This window comes from Desarmillaria tabescens (genome assembly GCF_030435595.1).
Source record: "Desarmillaria tabescens strain CCBAS 213 chromosome Unknown EV420scaffold_1, whole genome shotgun sequence".
In the NCBI taxonomy this organism is placed as follows: domain Eukaryota; kingdom Fungi; phylum Basidiomycota; class Agaricomycetes; order Agaricales; family Physalacriaceae; genus Desarmillaria; species Desarmillaria tabescens.
This window is the reverse complement of record NW_026848300.1, coordinates 2413323-2431744: the sequence shown is the minus strand read 5'-3', so window position 1 is coordinate 2431744 and position 18422 is coordinate 2413323. Positions and strand designations below refer to the sequence as shown.

Genomic DNA, 18422 nt, shown 5'->3' with positions numbered 1-18422 from the left:
AGATCCAGATACCTTGCCGCTGTCATGAAAAGTACGTACAGGGACGCGATAACGTGAAGACAGCCAAAATGAAGAAAAACTAGGACGATATCCTCTTGCCCACCGACGTCGTCCCTTTCGTCCCCAGTCCCATCGGCCTCAGTTACTCCATTGCCGTAACGTGATATCTGGTCAGGACCGTAGACTGTCGTCGACAACATCTAGTGCTTAATGGCCATGGCTCGGGCTGACGAAGAACAACCTAGTATCGGCCGGCTGCATTTTTGTGTTGTGACTCACTTGAAATGGCGATCACCTCATTATTACCACCACCACTACATACTACCCTACCCATGAGCTAGTCTCATTTCGTATCTATACCACTAATGTCCGGTTCCTCTACCCCGTCCTCGTCCTCGTCACCCTCCTCGTCGCCGGCATCATCGCCGCCGACAACGCCCCCAAATCTTCATCAAAACACCATCGATCCTTCGGCTCCATGGCTCGTACAGAAGTTTGGCGGAACCAGCGTTGGAAAATTTGCTGTCAAGATCGCGGAAGACATTGTATCGTGCGTTTGTGTTGTGTTTTCCTTATGCTCTGTCTTACAGTCATATAGGAACTACATAGACTCGAATAAAGTCGCTATTGTATGCTCTGCGCGGTCCGGTTCTACCAAGGCGCTAGGAACGACCAACCTCCTCCTACGAGCCGCTTCTGAGGCCCTAGTCCGTCGAAAAACTGGCGGAGTCAGCACACCTGGAACTGGTACGGTCACACCGACACTTTTCGGCCGAATCAAGGATACGTCGCAGTCTCCGCCTATGTCTCCTGTGAGGAGCAGATCCTCATCAGATCACCAGCGTCAAACATTTAACTGTCTCGCTCCGTTGTCCGTGCCCCAGGCAGGCCAGGAATTGCCGGCTTACAATGTTACAGTTGACCTCATCCGCCAGGAGCACATCAATGCTGCTAGGGAGAGCGTTAGGGACCCTGACATCCGAAAAGAGCTCGAGGCTGAGATAGAAAGCGACTGCGATTGGCTTCGCAGCTTTTTGTTTGCGTCGCAGGTAAGTAATTTGAATATCTATTAATTTTCACCATTTTTTCTCAACTATATCAAGGTCATCGACGAAATCTCTCCTCGTTCCCGAGATAGTATCATCGGACTCGGTGAACGTCTGGCTTGTAAATTCATGACAGCCGTGCTCCGGGATCAAGGCATCGACGCCGAGTATGTTTCACTGGAGGACATCGTACCAGAAATGGACGAGGACTCCTATGCTGATGGCTCCTTAGACCAAGCCTTCTACGACCGCCTCGCCATCGCCGTAGGCGAACGCATTGAAATGTGTGGGCAGCGCGTCCCTGTGGTCACAGGTTTCTTTGGACCTGTTCCCGGCTCGTTATTACGACAAGTCGGAAGGGGCTATACGGACCTGCTTTCCGCCCTCCTGGCCGTCGGCGTCAAAGCATCAGAACTGCAGATATGGAAAGAGGTCGACGGGATCTTCACTGCGGACCCTCGCAAGGTGGCCACGGCTCGTGTAATCCCATTCATCTCGCCCGATGAGGCGGCCGAGTTGACGTACTATGGGAGCGAAGTCGTGCATCCTTTCACCATGGAGCAGGTCATCCGGAAGAAAATCCCCATTAGGATCAAGAATGTGGAGAATCCGGCAGGCTTGGGGACTGTCATTTACCCAGACCTGGAGGAGGGAGACGAAGTCCCGGTCGCTAGACGGTTAGTCACAGATCACGATGCACTAGGTCAAGATAACAAGAGGGCGACCGCTGTGACTATCAAGGAGCACATCGTCGTGTTGAACATTAATTCTAACAGGAAGAGTGTCTCGCATGGATTCCTCGCTGGAATTTTCTCTACGCTCGATAGATTCGGAGTCGTGGTGGATCTTATCAGCACGAGCGAGGTGCATGTCAGTATGGCTATCGAAGATGGGCTAGTCCCGAAAATTATGGACCGCCTCGTTAGGGAGCTCCGTAAGAGTGGGACGGTGGGTTCATACGTCTATCCCTTCGATACGTGACTTCTGATTTTCTAGTGCAGGTGTCTGTGCACCAAGATATGGCTATCCTTTCCCTCGTAGGGAAGCAGATGCGCAATATGGTTGGGATTGCGGGAAGCATGTTCACCACGCTTGCGAAGGGTAATGTCAACATAGAAATGATAAGCCAGGGGGCTAGTGAGATCAATATCTCATGTGTCATTGAGGGAAAGGACGCCGTCAAGGCGCTGAATCTGATACATCAGAGCTGCTTGCAGATTCCGCCACCATCGCAAGGAAGAAGTGAGTTTCCCTCCTTCCTGGCAGATATACTTACACGATGCTAATGGTGCATGACTGAAGTAGGGCCGTGGCTTTTCTAATTGCTAGTCGCGTCGTATATAAAAGTATATTTCGATATAGAGAAAGTAGAAGAAGTTTTTGAGAGCGGTCTGTTGGATTATAATTGTGGTATGTAGTAGCGTTGAGCATCAACTGCTTGCGCACCTCACAGTCTTTCATAGCTACTCTTCATGTATTGTTTCCAGCCTATTCGACAAGCGGATCGAAGTTACATGAACATTATTAAGGATGTGTTTATGACGGCCTTGCAACCAAACAAAACAAAGTATTAACAAAAATTAACGCTACGGCTGAGACTGACAACTGTCGCAGTGGACAACTAGAGTACTCATTAATCGCGATGTCAATGCGGTTCCTGATTGTGGATGATGTCGACTGACTCGAGCCGGGAGGAACAGAAGCAAACGAAGAAGCCTCCATAAAAACCCCCACGAGTGCACTAGAATTGAGCGCTTGCCTAGTATTATCTAGCTGTATTTGAATGTAAGCAAGGTGTATCCTACTGGACTTGAGTCAAAGCTATCGAGTTGCAAAGAAAGGTAACTTCAAATGTTAGAACCTGGGACCAGTCCCCGGCAACTGCCACTACTGGATTCAAACTCCGACAGATTCAGGTTCACTAAAGACCAACAATTCGTTGAAGACCCACTTGTTCTGATTCTCCTGGACCTCCTAGCGACGGCCAGCTAAGTTCAAACCTACTTCTGTCTCCATACCACCCTCAGACGAACCCGGTCCGTCCCAAGCGACTAGTGCTCTATCTAGTCCCGCCAAGCTAAAAGTAGGGCAGCCGTCGACAAGTCCCTTCATCAGGGAAGACAATGTTACATCCGAAGTCAACGAGAAAAGCGTTGCTGCCTTTGCCACAGAGTACCTCACTGCGTTGCCTGAGGGATTCCTTTCTCGCCACAAGGTGTCGATGCGGAAGTTTCACAAAGAGAGAAATAAAATGTGCAGGGATGGTAACAAATTGGATGAAGGGCAGAAATACCTTTGTATCATCGAGATGCTCAATCATGCCAGCTCCATGGTCTACGGTATGTTTACAAAGCTCCTTTTAATAACGCCGTACTAACGTGCGATGAAGAGGAGATGAGCGCCCGCCCGAAACAACCTCGTCTTCAGTTCATCAATACTCATGCCGCTCCCCTCGTTCATCACCCAAAGAGTTTCGTTGATAAGCCAGACTTCTGCGCTGTCGACGCCGACCTTGTACCGGCGTTAGCTAAGAGCACTAAGGGAAACTATATTCAAATTCCCTGGCACAAGACGAAATCGGTGGGCGAAATGAAAACGTCGGCTGAGGACGCGAAGAAAGCTACACAGGCCATGAGGTACGCTGGGTTGCATAACGTATCTCGCCCGGACAGGCCTGGTTGTTATGCCCTCAGTGCTTCCCCAAAGGGTTATCAAATCGGCTGGAGCGATCCATCTGGCGGTCATATATCAGCGACGATTGCTTGGAACCACGAGGAGGGGAATCTCATCCTCAGATATGTCTATTCTCTATATTTCCCGCCTAGTCTGTGCGATGTCGTGGACCCAACTGTCACTCTGGTCGATCGGACCACCAACGACTCTCCTCGGTGGAACATCCAATGCGAAGACAAGACTTATACAGATGGTCAGACTATATTTGTCGGAGAGCCGTGGAGTCGGCAGACGGTGATTTACAGGTTTGAGGACAACGATGGCGTCAGGATAATTAAAGATCAATTTGAGCATGTCGGCCGCAGGTTCCACGAGTCAGCGTTGTATGATAAGCTAGAAGGAGCGGCCGGATGGGTGACTGTCGTTGCCTCCTGCAACGTGGGCTTGACTGTAGGGAGTGACATGTCCGCTCGAGTCAAGAAGAGACTGGTGATGAGCTCGGGCGGAGAAGCTTTGGATAAGGTCCGAACTACAAGGCTGTTTTTGATGTCCATGTATGACATCCTGGAAGGTAAGGCATGTTTCTTTTGGGCGTTGGTGTACATGCTGAAAGAAATTCTTTCCAGCCCACCGGTATGGTGTCATTAAGGAACGGGTGATGCATAGGGACATCAGCTTTCGAAATATTCTGGTTAACCCATTTGGCATTCCTGTGGAAGCACCGATGGAACCTACATTTGTTAACACTATTTTGGACATTACTGGCAAGCGACACTCGCCGACTGCCTTGATATGTGATTTGGACAATGGCTGCGTCTATAAAGAAGAAACGTACCCTGATATCATCCCAGATCAGCTCAAGAGCCGTACAGTGAGTTCATAACACCATAGCATTGTGATCTCTACTGATGCAAAGACAAAGGGAACACCTATGTATATTGCGCGCGCAGTGGAAGCTGGGCGCCTGGTTGTTATCCCCGCGGCGCATCCTCTCTTTATGCCCATGCCCGAGATCAACAACAAAGCTATTGCAGAAAGTTATGCTAGATGTTTTTTTTTTTTTTTTTTTGAATCCGATTAGTACGATATGTATCGTGATCCTACACGCTAGCGTATGGTGGGATTATGCTACTTGTCTATCTCTATGCTAGATGTTATAAGGGGGAAACTGCGCATCTTCAGAGATAAAGAGGGAGAATATCACGGTGGTCATCTGGATGTGTCAAGATACGAGGAAGCTTTAAACAATGATGACGAAGCAGAAGCCATGTTTTATCATCAGCCACGGCATGATGTTGAGTCAGTGGGATGGTGCATCATCGTGTTTTGTCTTCGTTCGCAGCCAAAGGATGGGAAAGGTGTTGATGACTCGCTTGGAGAGCTGAAAAAAAATATGGGAGAAGTTATCAGGGTCAGGAGATATTCGGCATATTGTGCTCGGGATGTCATCTCAGAGATGGGAACGGACCCTCCACCCCCGTTTAAAATTCCTGGGTCAATTCCTTCATCGTCTTTGTATGCAGATGCTACCCGAGTATGGATTTCTCCAACCCCCTCCTGCAGAGGACCATTTACACGAGGCCTTCCAGCGGTTACTTCTCAATCAAATTTCTGAAATGGAAGAAGACGTCGAGCTGGACACAGGAGAGCTCCGTAAAGTTCCTGAGTTACGGCAGGCAGAATATCGGTACATTGTCACAACATATGGTCCTTCAGTTGGCCAATGTGAGAGAGAGTTGGCCATTCGTTAACTTTTTGACTCTGATTCATTTCAATTTAGCGTTAGGTTCTCTGTCGAAAAGCAAGAGACAGCCAGCAAAGAGATCAGCGCCGAGCGAGGGTGGACCCACTGCCAGTATGTGATGACTGATTTCTGTCTCGCTGTAGGCAACATACTAAAGTCATTTTGCAGCACGCCGAAAGCGAGCCAAAAAAGCCTAGGAAATTGTCGTGCGAAGATGATGGCATGAAGTTAGCCACCGAGAAGATACCCTTTCAGACTCATAGGATAGAAGTTCCGATAATCCTCTTTGTTAGACCTACACGTTATTATTCAATAATTATTCAGCTGTGTGTGCCCTGTCTGATCCATACAACGAGTAGTACAAGGCATACGGGCACTCCCAAGTTCGTGATCCCACTCATCTCGCCCGATGAGACAGCCGAGTTGACGCACTACGGAAGCGAAATCGTGCATTCTTTCACCATGGAGAAATCTCCATTAGGATCAAGAATGTCGAGAGTCAGGGAGAGGAAGTCCCGGTCGCGAGACGGTCCACGATGTACTGGGTCAGGAGAGTAAGAGGGCAACTTCTGTGACCATCAAGGAGCGCATCATTGTGTTGAACGCTAATTCTAACAGGAAAAGCGTTTCCCATGGGTTCCCAGCACTACACTCGGTAGATTCGGAGTCGTGGTGGATCTTATCGGCACGAGTGAGGTGCACGTTAGTATGGCTATCGAAGATGGGCTAGTCCCGAAAATTATGGTCCGTCTCGTTAGGGAGCTCCGCAAGAGTGGGACGGTAGGCTCATACATCTATCCCTTCGATGTGTGATTTCTGATATTCTAGTGCAGGTGTCTGTGCATGGCCATCCTTTCCCTCGTAGGGAAGCAGATGCGCAATATGGTTGGGATTGCGGGAAGCATGTTCACCACGCTTGCGAAGGGTAATGTCAACATAGAGATGATAAGCCAAGGAGCTAGCGAGATCAATGTCTCATGTGTCATTGAAGGGAAAGACTCGGTCAAGGCGCTCAATCTCATACACCAGGGTTGCTTGTAGATTCCGCCACCATCGCAAAGAAGAAGTGAGTTCTCCGCGGCAGATATACTACACGATGTTGATGGTGCATGACTGAAGTAAGACTATTCTAATCACTAATCACGTCGTATCTAAAAGGATATTTTCGATATAGAGAAGGTAGAGGGAACAGTCTATTAGATTATAATCATGGCGTATTGTAGTGCTAAGCATCAACTACTTGCATACCTTACAGTCTTTCGTAGATATTGTTCATGTACTGTTCGATATTTTAAAACACACAGACCGAAGTCGAAAAGTCTTGTGTTCGGAAAAGGCTACAGCTGCAGAGTTGTGAGGCAAGTCACCGCTATGGCAATAGCTACACCCAATACGACTGCAAAGGTCATACTTGATGTCTCAGCAAAACGTACAGCCGCGGACGACCTGGAATTAGCAGCATGTGAGCCGTATGCTTGACAAGGATCGCACGGAGCACTTACGACGCCGACGCGGTCTCTGACACGGAAGAGGTCGAGCTAGCAGAAGCAGAAGCAGAAGCAGAAGCAGATGAAGACGAAGTCGTCCCCCCATTCCCTACAAGTGCACTGGAATTGAACGCTCGCGTCGTATTCGCCTGTAGTGTCCATTGAATCCCACCTAGGATGTGGCCCATGAACAATTCGTCCTTGGAAATGAATGTAAAGTGAGTATTCCCATCCCCTTTCGATAAAATCACGGGGAACGGACCTCCCACGTCTCATTGAGATGTCCAAGAGACGTATAGAAACTACGCCCAGCAGTGCCGCCGCTCGTTACACCAGCACCATGTTCCTGATACCACGCTTGTGAAGAGTAATTAGCTAGCGATCCTGATCGTACACATTATTTTTACCGATAGGATGAGGTTCTCCTTGATCGAAACGCCGCGTTCCACCATCTAGAAGATACCTCTCAGTCACATTCTTGACGTACTGAGTGACGCATCCACACCAGTATAACTTGATTCGTCTACTGTGAGAATAACGATGGCTCCCACAGATCTAGGATCCGATTTAAAATTGTATCTTGCCTTCAGAGTCAGTCGGAGGCTTGGTCACGGTCATTTTTGTAGGCGGGCGCACATTTCATCACGGACCGGCCAATCGGTAGGAAGACTCTCCGTACTGGGATGAGACGCGTCCAACACAATAATGGTCTGAAAGTCGCTTAGGGCTCTTGCGTGTTACTCCATGAGGAACTTGGGCGTACGGCATTTTGTAACTCAGGGTGATAATCAAAATAAGCACCTTCATGACATCCGTTTTAGGTTCAGAGAGCACGAGGCGGTAGAGCTCCGTTTTTCCTCACCTAGTTCCTTTCCATAAAAGGCCGTCGTATTAAGGGTGTCGCTAGCCGAGTGGATTCCGACAAAGTTTCCCCCGTTGTTAAGATAATTTTGAAAGGCGGTCTTCCCTGTATCGTCCAAGACTAGCGCGAAGAGACTATTAACCCCAATGGAATTGAAGCTATGAAGATTGCAGGCATACCTTCTCCCGTAGTACTCAGGAAAATAACGACATCATATCCCTCTAAACCCTGGTCGGTGAAAACACCCTTGTCCTCCGTATGCACAAAGTCGACATTTGCCGCCGACCCTTTGGCTTGTAGAGCTTGAACAGCCGTGGGTATTGAATCATGTCGAAAGGCGGCAGTCGCAGTATACACTAGTGCTCTAGCTGTTGTCCCAAATGCAGGGATCGTACATGTCGATAAGAGCGTTAGAAGTAGCAGAGAGACTAGGCCAGAGGTGGTGGTGGGAATCATGCTACTGCAAAGGCATTGAGAGCGGCCCAAGAAGAGGCGAGAGCTACATGTGTCCTGCTGATGTGATCAGAAGACGTCATATCAGAAGAGTAAGCGCAGATTCTCATGTCTTAGATCGTCCCGTCGAGTGGTCCAAAAATCAAAACTGTTAGATTGACCTTGTCCTTTCCAGACACACATTCGTGTTCGGACCTCCAAGCGTGCCTCACAGTGTACTTGTTCGCCTCTGGAACCTGGCGGGTTCCCTCCTTTGAGGGAGGCATCTGATCCAGTGCACGGCCGGGATGCGCCGACATCTACCGTTGGTTAGCTAGCTGGAGCCTCGAGACGGTGGTTTGCGATGAGACACCCTTCGTGGGCAAAGTCGTCTACCCTTGACGCATGGGTGTGTGCGCTTGGTAACGAACACATTTTTTACATGTTCGGTCATTAATCGCCTAATCACCACTCACCTCTTCACAGGATCGTGCCAGGAATCAAGTTCCTGTCATTTAGTAGACTGCATTAGGTTCAAGCACAGCAGTGAAATTTTGCGCATGGTCTAATTCGTAGTACTAGTACACTCGTGCGTAGATCCAGTCTCTGTTTAGAGCGGTCAGTTACATGAGTTGCTCCCAAGGTCGAATACCTTACTTCAACAACGTACATATTCAATCCACCTCCTCGGACTCAACAGACCGGCTTACTAATCCAGATCCTGATCCGATATCCAACCTTTCCATCTCCATTGTAAAAGATTCAGGTAGCAGCTTGTCGCGACCTGCGGCGTCAGCTTCGGCTAAGTCTCTCATTTCCTTTAGGAATTCCGGACTCATGGTCGAAGAGCTGATGATAGTCGTTCTTCCATCTCCAAAGTTCATCGGGATTTGTATCGAATCTTTGTTATTTTCTGATCCAATTGAAGATGGGCCCTTGACATCTATAACCGAGCAAGGGGCTCCTGGCTTGCAAAATGGTTTATGGTTTTTCCAGTCCTGGGTTCATACACGTGAAATCCAGTCCTCCGATCGAAGAATGTAAATTGACCTTCTTTTCTGTTCGCCCCGACGTGGAATAAAAGTAAGCAGGAAATCAAGAATAAACGAGAATACTCACGGCACCTAGTAAAACATTAGCCAATGTAGCCTCGAAAAAAGGACAGAGGAAGCACACTCTCTGCTACAATAATAGGGCTTCTTGTCTGCGTCACATTTCCCCGAACCTGAAATTGTTTATTAGAACCATATCAATAAAGAAAATAGAATAAGTAAATACATCGAGAAAGCACGCGTCCAGAAACAGCTTCAATCCCACAGCCAACAGTCGCACATTTGTAGCGATTTGGGCGAGTCATACGTTTCTGATCCATCTTGGCCTGACCCTTCTCGATGTCCTTGTCTCGTTTCTCAAGGACAGACCACAGCTCCTTGTATTGAAGATACATATCAACAGCGTGCTCTGCCTGAGGTTTCATAACATTCTGGGCGAACGACATGGCAGTCGGAGAGGTCTTTCCTGGAACAAGTTTCACGCTCTCGTTGGCATGCCATGCTGCCGCCTGCAGGTAACGGTGACGAAAGTCTTCACTGCTTTCGGTGTACCAGTTAATTAGGGCACTGTGAGCGATCGATCTCTTCTCAGCGGGCGCTTCGGTATCGAGTGCGGCTTGCACCAGGTAACGTCTCGCAAGAGCGCGATTGGGAGTACATTGGAGTCCGTTTCTGAGCCTACACGACAAGGAATGAGAAATAGGACTGTGTCAAATATCAGAAAGGCCTTATACCTAAAACCGTAATCCAAGGCAGCCTCTGAGTTTCCAGCATCCGCTTTGGCTTTGATAACCCTTTCAGGCTTTGACTCGACCATGTCCAAAACGTTGTCAATTTCCTTCCCGATTTTAGCTCCCCAGATGTCCTCCACGGATTTAGAAAAGTCTATGGGAATGCAGTTCTTGCGGATGTTAGCATATGCAAGTGCGGTCTCGACTAAGATTGTATCGTCGTCGCGTTCGTGACGCACATTCGCTGCTGCTCGCGACACGGAAGAAGGAGGGGTAAAATTGTGAAACGCGATAGACTCCGGACAACTGACAGCCGCAGATGCCACTTCCGGAAAGTTCATGTGGGACTTGAGGCCTTTGAAGAAACCTTCAAAGGATTCTCTGGCGATGACCGCGTTAGATTGGGAGACGCTTATTTTACACAGTTCCTTTCTGACACCCAGTCTCTTGAATTCGGCTCCGACGGCGGTGGCTAGATCAGTATCCTCCGTCGTCAACTTCCACGGAGCCAAGGGAGTCATTCCGATTTCCCCAAAAGAGGTTAGGAAAGCACGAATCAAGCCTCTCGCAACTTCCGGTGCAGCTTCCTTTCCGGTTTCTGGGAAAAACATCATTGGCTTACTGCCAAGTATCTCGGTGTGAATGAAGGTGCTTTCGGGCTGCACCATGAAAAGCAAATGAGATGGTGGATCAAGATGGATAAAACGAAGATCAAAGTGCCAATCGTTGGCGACACGGCCAGAGGGGGCACGGGGAGTACGAGGAAGTGCGTTGAATCTGGTCACATCCTGCTTCGACATGGTTGTTGACATGAAGGAAACATGCGTAATTTTCAAGAAATTAGGTGGCGGTCCGGATATCCGTGTTGACATTAATTTAGCATGCATTCCCCAGAAATAAATATAGGTCTGCAGTCTGCATAGAACAATTTTGAGGGCAAGCTATTACTTCCGGCCTTTCCGCTTCCTCCCTTCCGTACCGCTAGTCTCCCCACCGCTCAGCTCATCACCACTAGCTGGCCCACCCTTCTTGGCCTTGTTTTTTCGTAAGTGATGCTCCGGGATCCATTCTTCCTGATAGCCTCCAGCACCCGTAGCAGTCACAGAACCCACGGGTGCGCTAACGGAAGCAGCCGTGCGTCTGGGCTTCTTGGATTGGGGGACAAACGAGAGGTACGCAACGTACGCAATGCCACCGAAAATGAGGGACACCACAAGGTACGTTGTCAATCTGGACTGATTATGAGAAGCGCAAGTATTAGCGTGTGTTTGATTTAACGTACAGCTTGAAGTCAAAGATTGAGATCTCGGGCTCCACGATAGTAACGATAGAATCGTAAGCGGATACCAAGTACTTCTCGTCCTACCTAGATTTTAGTAGAGCATGCGGCATTATTAAGGCGATGCTCACTGCGAACGAATGTTCCAGCCAAAGATTGAGGCGCAGATCTCCGGGCTAGAACAAATATCAGGCAAGCACATGGAATACAAATTCAATCAGTTACTTTGAATCTGTAATCTTTTTAGTCTACTGATACAGATTTAACGATATAATATAACTCACTCGCTGTAAAAGGTGAAGGGAAGCTGGAGCTTGACACCCTCAACAAGTATGATGCCATAAGGAACAGCAGTAAGCTAACCAGAAGAGGTTGGCCGATACATCAAGGCAAATAAGTCCAGAGCGTACATTTTTTACCAACGCATTTGTATCAGGATGGTGCACCGAGCCTGACATGCTGAGAAGAGTAACATTCCGGTCGGATTTGTTTTCAATAGATAGCAGAATTAGATTCTTCTCTCCATTTACAACGTCTGTCTCGCATTCAGTTAAAACGAAACAGGTACCAAAATGAACGATGAGACCCACGGGCGAAGGGATTATCATCTGGCCATGATGCCACAATGGAAATTTCGGGTTCAGTGGGTCCCTCTGATGGGGCTCAACACAGAAAAATGAAGCATGAGTTTAGAATGCAATGCAGGACCGCGGGGGTACGTACTGGACTGAGACAAAGCCACCTGGGCCAAGGCCGCAACGGAGGCAAAAGTTCCAAAGAGCGCTGAGAGACGCATAATTCCGGGCCAAAAAACCGAATTTCTGTATCTGCAACTGACGCTACGACGAACGAGTACAAGCTGGTTTTCGCCACGTCCGTCCCCTCCACGTGGAACATTTCACCGAGTCACGTGGGGTAATGCGGATCAATATCGGATTAACTCAAAAGCTGTACTTAGGTACGACCACTTGAGATTGTTCTGCTATACCGGACATTTGAATGAAGAGGAACACGTTTACTTTCAACAGCGATATTCTCAGTCTCGTGATACATGTAACACTACTCCACAACCTTGCCCATTTCAAGCAGGGTGCCCTTTCCGCTTCAACAATTCCCGAGCGGTTTCTTCTACATCACCGCTAGTATCAGGAAGCCAAAACGCCTAGCACAAAGTCAGCATCAAACAAGAAGCATGCACTGCTAAGAAAGACGAACCAGCTCAGCGCCTGCAGAACACATCATTGCGAACCGCGGATTGAATTTCACGCATCTGGATGGACCTGGATGGCCTTCCAGAGACGCCAGCGGTTGGAGCCGCACAGGCGCTGCTCTCAAATCTACCGGACCACTCTTTTTGGGAAGGTTTTGTACATCCCAGACGTGAACTTTACCGTCCAAACTGCCGCTAACAATATAACGACTATCCGGCGTCCAGCTAACTTCCTCACCACTTCCGCCCTTTGCGGGTTCAATAGTAGGGGGCGCCGCTGTTGACCGTCGTTCGAGCCCTATATGCCCTTGGAGCTTGGCCAATAGATGTCCTTCAAAGGCATCTAGAATATAATGTGCATCACCTGAACAACCGACGAGAATGTATTTCCCATTTGATGAAAAGGACAAAGAAGTCATGAAGATGGGTCGAGGGGGATAGCTGACGAAAGACAGAGTTGGATCTTCCAGAGTAATGACGAGAAATGGCGCCTTGTCGTAGTTAGCATGGTCGTACAACAGTATTCTGGAATAATGATTGACAGCCACGGCGAAGACAATACCAGTGGAATCATAAGCAACGATGGGTGTTGAAGGAAGTGAAAGTAGACCTCGACAATTGGGACCGCGAAGATCCCAAAGGCGAACAGTTTTGTCCATAGATCCCGACATGAATCCATCATCTACAGGAGACATTTCCAGAGAAATGACCCGGCCCTTGTGCCCCTTGAAATACTGAAGGTATTTGTTGTCGTGCAGTGAATGGTATCTGACGGTGTCATCTTCCTTGGTGGACGCATGTATTATTGCGGTGTTTTTATGGGTGAAACGCGGGAGATCTACTCCATACTTCTTGGAAAAGAGCGTCTTTAGAGGCCTGGCATCCCGACGTGAGTGGAGAGTCGGACTTGAGTGAACAAAGGAAACTCACTTGCCGCTTTTGCAATTGTACAGCCTAAACGTTTCGTCTTCTGCCGCTGTAATTACCTGGTCCCCTCTATCATCAAAGCATATCCCTGTTATATGCCGTGGGCCTTGGTTGCCAGGACGAGGCGGAAAGCTAGGCGACGGTTGAGGCAGGCTATCGACGGCGCCTTTGTAGATCCTGGCCGGCTTCAATTTGGTCTGGACGCGTAGTTTTGTGTAAGATTCGAGAAAATATCACGACATTAGAGTTGGTTCACCATGAGATTATTCGTAAGAGAAAGCGGGGGATGCTGCGGGGCACTGCTCGTGCTCGCTTGGGGGGCCATGAAGGACGGAAGCAGAGAGATCGGAGCTTCAATTTTTTGCCTTCTTTCCACCATGAGCGACGGCGACGAAGTGGCGAAACTTTGGAAGGTCAACCGGACAATACACGAATTGGTCAAGGATAGAGTCAGAAAACGTCTTGCAAGACAGGGACAGGCCACTCATTACCGCTGCAGGGCTTCCAGGTATCCGACGACGAAATAAACATGGACCTTCAAACTTTCAAGGAGAACTACGTCAGCCAGAGCGGCTCAGTCGAGTGCGTACTACATCTCTGCTCGCTTTTACAATCCTCAATTTCTCGCAGTCGGACGCAGTTGAATTTCTATACCAATTCAACATCAAATTTCGACGACCAAATATTCGTATTTTTCTCCGATGAGAAAAGTGTGGGAGTAAAGTCGATGCGAAAGTAAGTATTCTTGGGCGGGCTCTACTTTATCTGCTGACATGTGCCTATAGGCTCATCTCAATTCTGGAGGAGAAATCTATACAACGAGGCATCATCGTCTTCCCAGGGAACATGACACCCACGGCCCGCAGGGTTGGTCAACTTCTCTAGGGTCCATTCCATTCGCTTCAACTTTGATTTAGGTTATCGTGGCCATGGCCTCCCAGTATCGCTTAGAGGAGTTTTCCGAGGCGGACCTTCTTGTCAACATCGTGCATCACACTTTAGTTCCCCGGCACGATGTCTTGACCCCCGAGCAAAAGAAAATTCTACTTGAAAAATAGTATGTATTTTAATCGATTTTCATTCGTGTACCTTACCCTTCGGTGACTAGCCGGCTTAAGGAGACCCAATTGCCACGCATACAGCTAGCGGATCCAGTTGCACGATACTATGGACTTCGTCGAGGCCAAGTCGTCAAAATCACCCGACCGAGCGAGACGAGCGGTCGGTATGCAAGCTACCGCATATGCTTTTAGGTTTTTAGATTTTTAATGTGAGTGTACTGATTTTCCGTACGCGTTTCACTGATCGCCTTGCCCAATTTTGTAGACTGTTTTTGCTTTGTTAAATCAGCATGTATACTAATTTCTGCTCGATGGATGTACAAAGGAAGACGTTTTACCCATCGCCGTGCCTCAACCGAAGGCACCACGGTCGTAATCTCTAACAGATCTTACCCCCCACTAACTGCGGTATTGGTCGACTGTTGCGCGGTAACTCCGATCTAGGCTGGCTTGCATACTCTTCCTCATTTGCAGTCAAGCCGCCCAATAAGTCGAATCTGAATCTAATCGCTTCTGGCCAGGTGGAGCAACATTGAATGCCGAAGTGACCTGCACTCTTTGATCACGCGTGAAAGCTTCAACAACGGACTTCACGTAGTCTTACGACTTTCTCGCCGCACCACACACGTACTCATACATATTTTGACGAACACGACGTCAGGCATGACGTTCCTTCTATCTCTGAGCGTTTAGATCTTATTCCTTCATCTCCGCAAAGTTTACTGCGCGTGACCAGCCATCTTTTCCCCCCACCTCGCGAAGGTACTGCCCACGGTAAGGGTCATATTTGTCATTGCCGAATACTAATGGGTTGGAGTGTATTAGCTGACAAAGGGAGTATATTTTTCCCCACTTCAGGGAGACTTGCTCCTCGTCGATAAATGGAGCATCCTGTCGGTGTTTGTTCGACTCACCAGATATTCACCGTATGATGAACCTCATCCGCTCCCAACCCAATTTCCAGAAAGCTGTCTACCCGATTTTTTGTACAGGTCCACCGGTCTCCAAACCGAATGGGAAACGTCTCAGTCATCAGATCTACAGTGTTCATTTTCTCATGACCAAGTCGCCTGCAACCTCGCGATTCACGGCCAATGGCTTTGGTAAATGGCAGTACTTTCGGACCGTTATAGCCATAACATCACACTGACATCATGAAGTTCCCCTCAGATATAGGCAATGGCATTTACCTATGCCTCCTCGACGATCGGATTGCCCAGTTTGTCCCCGACCCTTCTTGTTCTTAGATCCGGTACTTCGAAGATGCCCGTACTGCCTAAGCATAATTATGCATAACGATCACAGCTTGCGGCCCGGTCTCAAGCACCGATCATTATCAAAGCTCGGTTCGTTCCTCGTGGCTCGGTATTGCTTTTCTCTGCGCATTACAGCTAGGATATAGGCCGTATATTCTAGGGTCAATGGCATGTGTAGTTCTATTTTGGCCCGTCTACGGTTTTACTTGTCCCGTACGTAAGGGAGCGGGTATCCACCGGAATGTGCCAGCCTAGCACAACGTGCATTCGCTCACCAAGGCCCCTTAGGCCTCCAATCCATCTCCTGATTCCGCCGATGCCCGGTGGTGGGTCGAATATCTTTGTGAACCAGTGCAGCAGGTGGGTTCTTTGTCGAACTATCGAGACCAAACTAAGACGTTTGTTGCATTACAGGTGGATCTCTCTGTACATATCTGGTCAAGATATATGCTAGTACCCCTTTGTCCACAACCATCACCACATTGAGAGTTTGAGCGTGGTTTCATTGATCGCATTCTGTAGCTGCTCACGGAGAAAGATGCCGTGCGAGATTGCCTAACCTAATCAGAAAGTTTTAATTTTCTTTGGAAACCATTACCTTGGATTAGAATTGCTCAACATGGCGATTCATGTCTTGGTTGTCGATCTACCGTTGCAAGCCGTGTCGTTCATTGAAGACACGTCGGCGGCCTTCGTGTCGTCTAGATAAAAATTTCTGCATCGAGGCAGGTGAGCATCAGTAGTTTGTCAAAAGATTCTGTCTCAGACGTTGTGGGATCGCTCCGTCCAGGACTGTTGAGTGCATGCAACTACTATGATTGGTTAATCCTAGTAGATAATTTACCTCCATGTAGAGCATGCACCGTTACGCGCCCTACTGCGCTACGCGATCAGGTCAGGTTCGAGACCTTCGTTTTGCTATAAAATGCTGCCATCTGGAACCGTGGTCGATATTGGTCCTTCCAACCCCCCCTTCCTCTAACCACCATGTACTCCACCAAACAATTCTATCTTCCCGACCTGCTTGCTCTAAGCCCTTTGAAGGGCGCAACCAACCCTCATTACATTAAAGCCGGTGCTGAATCCTCTCGGTGGATCAATAGCTATAACGTCTTCACAGACCGGAAGCGCGCCTTTTTCGTGCAAGGTTGCAACGAGCTTCTCGTGTCACATACCTATCCATATGCTGGTTATGAACAGTTCAGAACCTGCTGCGATTTCGTGAGTTTTTAGTCTAGTTCCAACAGTTATGCACACGCTGATGTCAATATTGCAAGGTTAACCTGCTCTTCGTTGTCGATGAAGTGAGCGATGACCAGAACGGTCATGATGCTCGCGAAACTGGTGAGATATTCCTCAGGACGATGAAGTACGGGAAATGCAGCGACGACGAGGTCCTGTCCAAGATAACGCATGAGTCAGTCTAGATCTCAATTGGAACCGCGCGTACGATCTGACCAAAGTGACAGTTTCCGGGAACGGTACATGCGTTTAGCAGGCCCTAACACCGCACGAAGATTCCTGCAACATTGCCAAGATTATATTGACTGCGTGTCAAGGGAAGCTGAGCTCCGCGAGCAGGGTGAAGTTTTGGACATCAATTCATTCACCGACTTGCGTCGAGAAAACAGCGCTATTCGCCTCTGCTTTGGACTTTTTGAATATGTCCTCGGCATTGATCTACCTCAAGAGGTATTCGATGACCCGACATTTATGGAGGTCTATTGGGCCGCGGCGGATCTCGTCTGTTGGGCCAACGTGAGTAATATGTTACTCCGACGTGTGATAGCAACTTATCGTATTTCAAGGATGTGTATTCCTACAACATGGAGCAGTGCAAGGGCCATAGCGGGAACAACATCGTGACAGTTCTCATGAAAGAGAAGCATATCGACCTACAACGAGCTGCTGACTACATTGGTCAATACTTCAAGGTCTTAATGGGTCGTTTCATGACGAAGAAAGCGGAAATTCCCTCTTGGGGACCTAAGGTGGACGCGGACGTCGCTCTATATGTCGAGGCAATGGGCCACTGGATCCAAGGAAATCTCGAGTGAGTGGCTCTTCGGTTCACGGTAATCAGATTATTGACGTCCGATTTTTTTCCTGCAGCTGGAGTTTTGAAACTCAGCGATATTTTGGTGCCGAACATTTGCGAATCAAAGAGACCCTGCTTGTCACTCTGCGCCCTAGGGAATTCCCATTAGATTCGGACTCTGATAGCGATTATTAAGACCGTTACGCCCTCCGAATCCGATACGGACCCATACAAAAGTTTTCGGCCATTATGTATATGTATTTTTTATTATATCTTAGTATATCCTTGCATTATGTTATGATAGCGTCTTTATGTAGTACCAGCACGTATTCGATAAATAATACAGCGTTTTCGGACCTCATGACTGCTTTCCATTCTATCACTCGGAGCATAACTGCCCAGTGATAGATTGTTTGTGAATGACGGCGACAAATTTGATCAACATCCATGGCTCGCTAGCGGCTAATTAGTATTGAAAACTTCGAACTACCAACACTCTAATCCCAGGCTAAATCATATTACAGGACGGGGAGAAAGAAGTGCCTGAGGACAGGGCTGAAGCCCCCGTGAGCGGCTAAAAAAATGGAGATTCTAATAGAGAAGGCAACTGTAGCTTGCACATCG

General features: G+C 48.3%; 9 protein-coding genes across 9 annotated transcripts; 5 read left to right on the top strand and 4 right to left on the bottom strand.

Moving 5' to 3' along the window:
* The first annotated feature begins 293 nt into the window (after positions 1-293).
* EV420DRAFT_1497457 (Aspartate/glutamate/uridylate kinase) lies at positions 294-2597 on the top strand. The gene is made up of 6 exons (XM_060470919.1): positions 294-550; positions 599-1049; positions 1104-1994; positions 2048-2288; positions 2349-2456; positions 2510-2597. The coding sequence occupies exons 1-5, from the start codon at positions 366-368 to the stop codon at positions 2366-2368; spliced, it is 1788 nt and encodes a 595-aa protein (XP_060339699.1). The 5' UTR covers positions 294-365; the 3' UTR covers positions 2369-2456; positions 2510-2597.
* A 355-nt stretch (positions 2598-2952) lies between these two features.
* On the top strand, positions 2953-5074 carry EV420DRAFT_1497452 (uncharacterized protein). The gene is made up of 4 exons (XM_060470918.1): positions 2953-3385; positions 3436-4290; positions 4346-4590; positions 4642-5074. Exons 1-4 carry the CDS (start codon positions 3268-3270, stop codon positions 4798-4800), a joined length of 1377 nt encoding a protein of 458 aa, XP_060339698.1. The 5' UTR covers positions 2953-3267; the 3' UTR covers positions 4801-5074.
* Positions 5075-5999: 925 nt separating this feature from the next.
* Positions 6000-6504, top strand: EV420DRAFT_1634310 (uncharacterized protein; the record flags this gene model as incomplete). The annotated part of the gene is made up of 3 exons (XM_060476304.1): positions 6000-6017; positions 6082-6243; positions 6292-6504. 3 exons carry the CDS (start codon positions 6000-6002, stop codon positions 6502-6504), a joined length of 393 nt encoding a protein of 130 aa, XP_060339697.1.
* Positions 6505-6642: 138 nt separating this feature from the next.
* On the bottom strand, positions 6643-8689 carry EV420DRAFT_75882 (class I glutamine amidotransferase-like protein). Its single transcript, XM_060483361.1, has 9 exons — positions 7992-8689; positions 7813-7932; positions 7714-7751; positions 7587-7660; positions 7456-7529; positions 7358-7402; positions 7213-7307; positions 6966-7150; positions 6643-6909 (listed from the first exon to the last, which is right to left on the bottom strand). Exons 1-9 carry the CDS (start codon positions 8266-8268, stop codon positions 6801-6803), a joined length of 1017 nt encoding a protein of 338 aa, XP_060339696.1. The 5' UTR covers positions 8269-8689; the 3' UTR covers positions 6643-6800.
* EV420DRAFT_1497412 (uncharacterized protein) lies at positions 8619-11257 on the bottom strand. Its single transcript, XM_060470917.1, has 5 exons — positions 10031-11257; positions 9523-9974; positions 9408-9469; positions 8902-9242; positions 8619-8850 (listed from the first exon to the last, which is right to left on the bottom strand). The coding sequence occupies exons 1-4, from the start codon at positions 10912-10914 to the stop codon at positions 8919-8921; spliced, it is 1722 nt and encodes a 573-aa protein (XP_060339695.1). The 5' UTR covers positions 10915-11257; the 3' UTR covers positions 8619-8850; positions 8902-8918.
* EV420DRAFT_1662227 (uncharacterized protein) lies at positions 10972-12244 on the bottom strand (the record flags this gene model as incomplete). The annotated part of the gene is made up of 8 exons (XM_060478931.1): positions 12030-12244; positions 11897-11959; positions 11717-11841; positions 11591-11664; positions 11532-11538; positions 11438-11482; positions 11310-11389; positions 10972-11257 (listed from the first exon to the last, which is right to left on the bottom strand). The coding sequence occupies exons 1-8, from the start codon at positions 12100-12102 to the stop codon at positions 10972-10974; spliced, it is 753 nt and encodes a 250-aa protein (XP_060339694.1). The 5' UTR covers positions 12103-12244.
* Positions 12245-12387: 143 nt separating this feature from the next.
* Positions 12388-13768, bottom strand: EV420DRAFT_1257890 (WD40-repeat-containing domain protein; the record flags this gene model as incomplete). Its single annotated transcript, XM_060466859.1, has 4 exons — positions 12388-12468; positions 12522-13392; positions 13447-13640; positions 13700-13768. The coding sequence occupies 4 exons, from the start codon at positions 13766-13768 to the stop codon at positions 12388-12390; spliced, it is 1215 nt and encodes a 404-aa protein (XP_060339693.1).
* Positions 13769-13820: 52 nt separating this feature from the next.
* Positions 13821-14696, top strand: EV420DRAFT_1258633 (RNA polymerase; the record flags this gene model as incomplete). The annotated part of the gene is made up of 6 exons (XM_060466905.1): positions 13821-13892; positions 13943-14025; positions 14074-14178; positions 14229-14310; positions 14361-14500; positions 14552-14696. The coding sequence occupies 6 exons, from the start codon at positions 13821-13823 to the stop codon at positions 14694-14696; spliced, it is 627 nt and encodes a 208-aa protein (XP_060339692.1).
* A 2051-nt stretch (positions 14697-16747) lies between these two features.
* EV420DRAFT_1634305 (terpenoid synthase) lies at positions 16748-17993 on the top strand (the record flags this gene model as incomplete). Its single annotated transcript, XM_060476303.1, has 5 exons — positions 16748-16981; positions 17038-17177; positions 17230-17518; positions 17569-17813; positions 17873-17993. 5 exons carry the CDS (start codon positions 16748-16750, stop codon positions 17991-17993), a joined length of 1029 nt encoding a protein of 342 aa, XP_060339691.1.
* Between the last annotated feature and the right edge of the window lie 429 nt (positions 17994-18422).

Excerpts from the sequence above, each read along its gene's own strand:
- EV420DRAFT_1497457 (XM_060470919.1), top strand. The coding sequence starts at position 366 with ATGTCCGGTTCCTCTACCCCGTCCTCGTCCTCGTCACCCTCCTCGTCG. Across the intron at positions 1,050-1,103 it reads GCTTTTTGTTTGCGTCGCAG|GTCATCGACGAAATCTCTCC; the intron begins GTAAGTAATTTG and ends AACTATATCAAG. Across the intron at positions 1,995-2,047 it reads AGCTCCGTAAGAGTGGGACG|GTGTCTGTGCACCAAGATAT; the intron begins GTGGGTTCATAC and ends TTTCTAGTGCAG.
- EV420DRAFT_1497452 (XM_060470918.1), top strand. The coding sequence starts at position 3,268 with ATGCGGAAGTTTCACAAAGAGAGAAATAAAATGTGCAGGGATGGTAAC. Across the intron at positions 3,386-3,435 it reads TGCCAGCTCCATGGTCTACG|AGGAGATGAGCGCCCGCCCG; the intron begins GTATGTTTACAA and ends CGTGCGATGAAG. Across the intron at positions 4,291-4,345 it reads CATGTATGACATCCTGGAAG|CCCACCGGTATGGTGTCATT; the intron begins GTAAGGCATGTT and ends AATTCTTTCCAG.
- EV420DRAFT_75882 (XM_060483361.1), bottom strand. The coding sequence starts at position 8,268 with ATGATTCCCACCACCACCTCTGGCCTAGTCTCTCTGCTACTTCTAACG. Across the intron at positions 7,933-7,991 it reads CCTGAGTACTACGGGAGAAG|TCTTGGACGATACAGGGAAG; the intron begins GTATGCCTGCAA and ends TCTTCGCGCTAG. Across the intron at positions 7,661-7,713 it reads ACCCTGAGTTACAAAATGCC|ACCATTATTGTGTTGGACGC; the intron begins GTACGCCCAAGT and ends AGCGACTTTCAG.
- EV420DRAFT_1497412 (XM_060470917.1), bottom strand. The coding sequence starts at position 10,914 with ATGCATGCTAAATTAATGTCAACACGGATATCCGGACCGCCACCTAAT. Across the intron at positions 9,975-10,030 it reads GCCTTGGATTACGGTTTTAG|GCTCAGAAACGGACTCCAAT; the intron begins GTATAAGGCCTT and ends CTTGTCGTGTAG. Across the intron at positions 9,470-9,522 it reads TGGACGCGTGCTTTCTCGAT|GTTCGGGGAAATGTGACGCA; the intron begins GTATTTACTTAT and ends AAACAATTTCAG.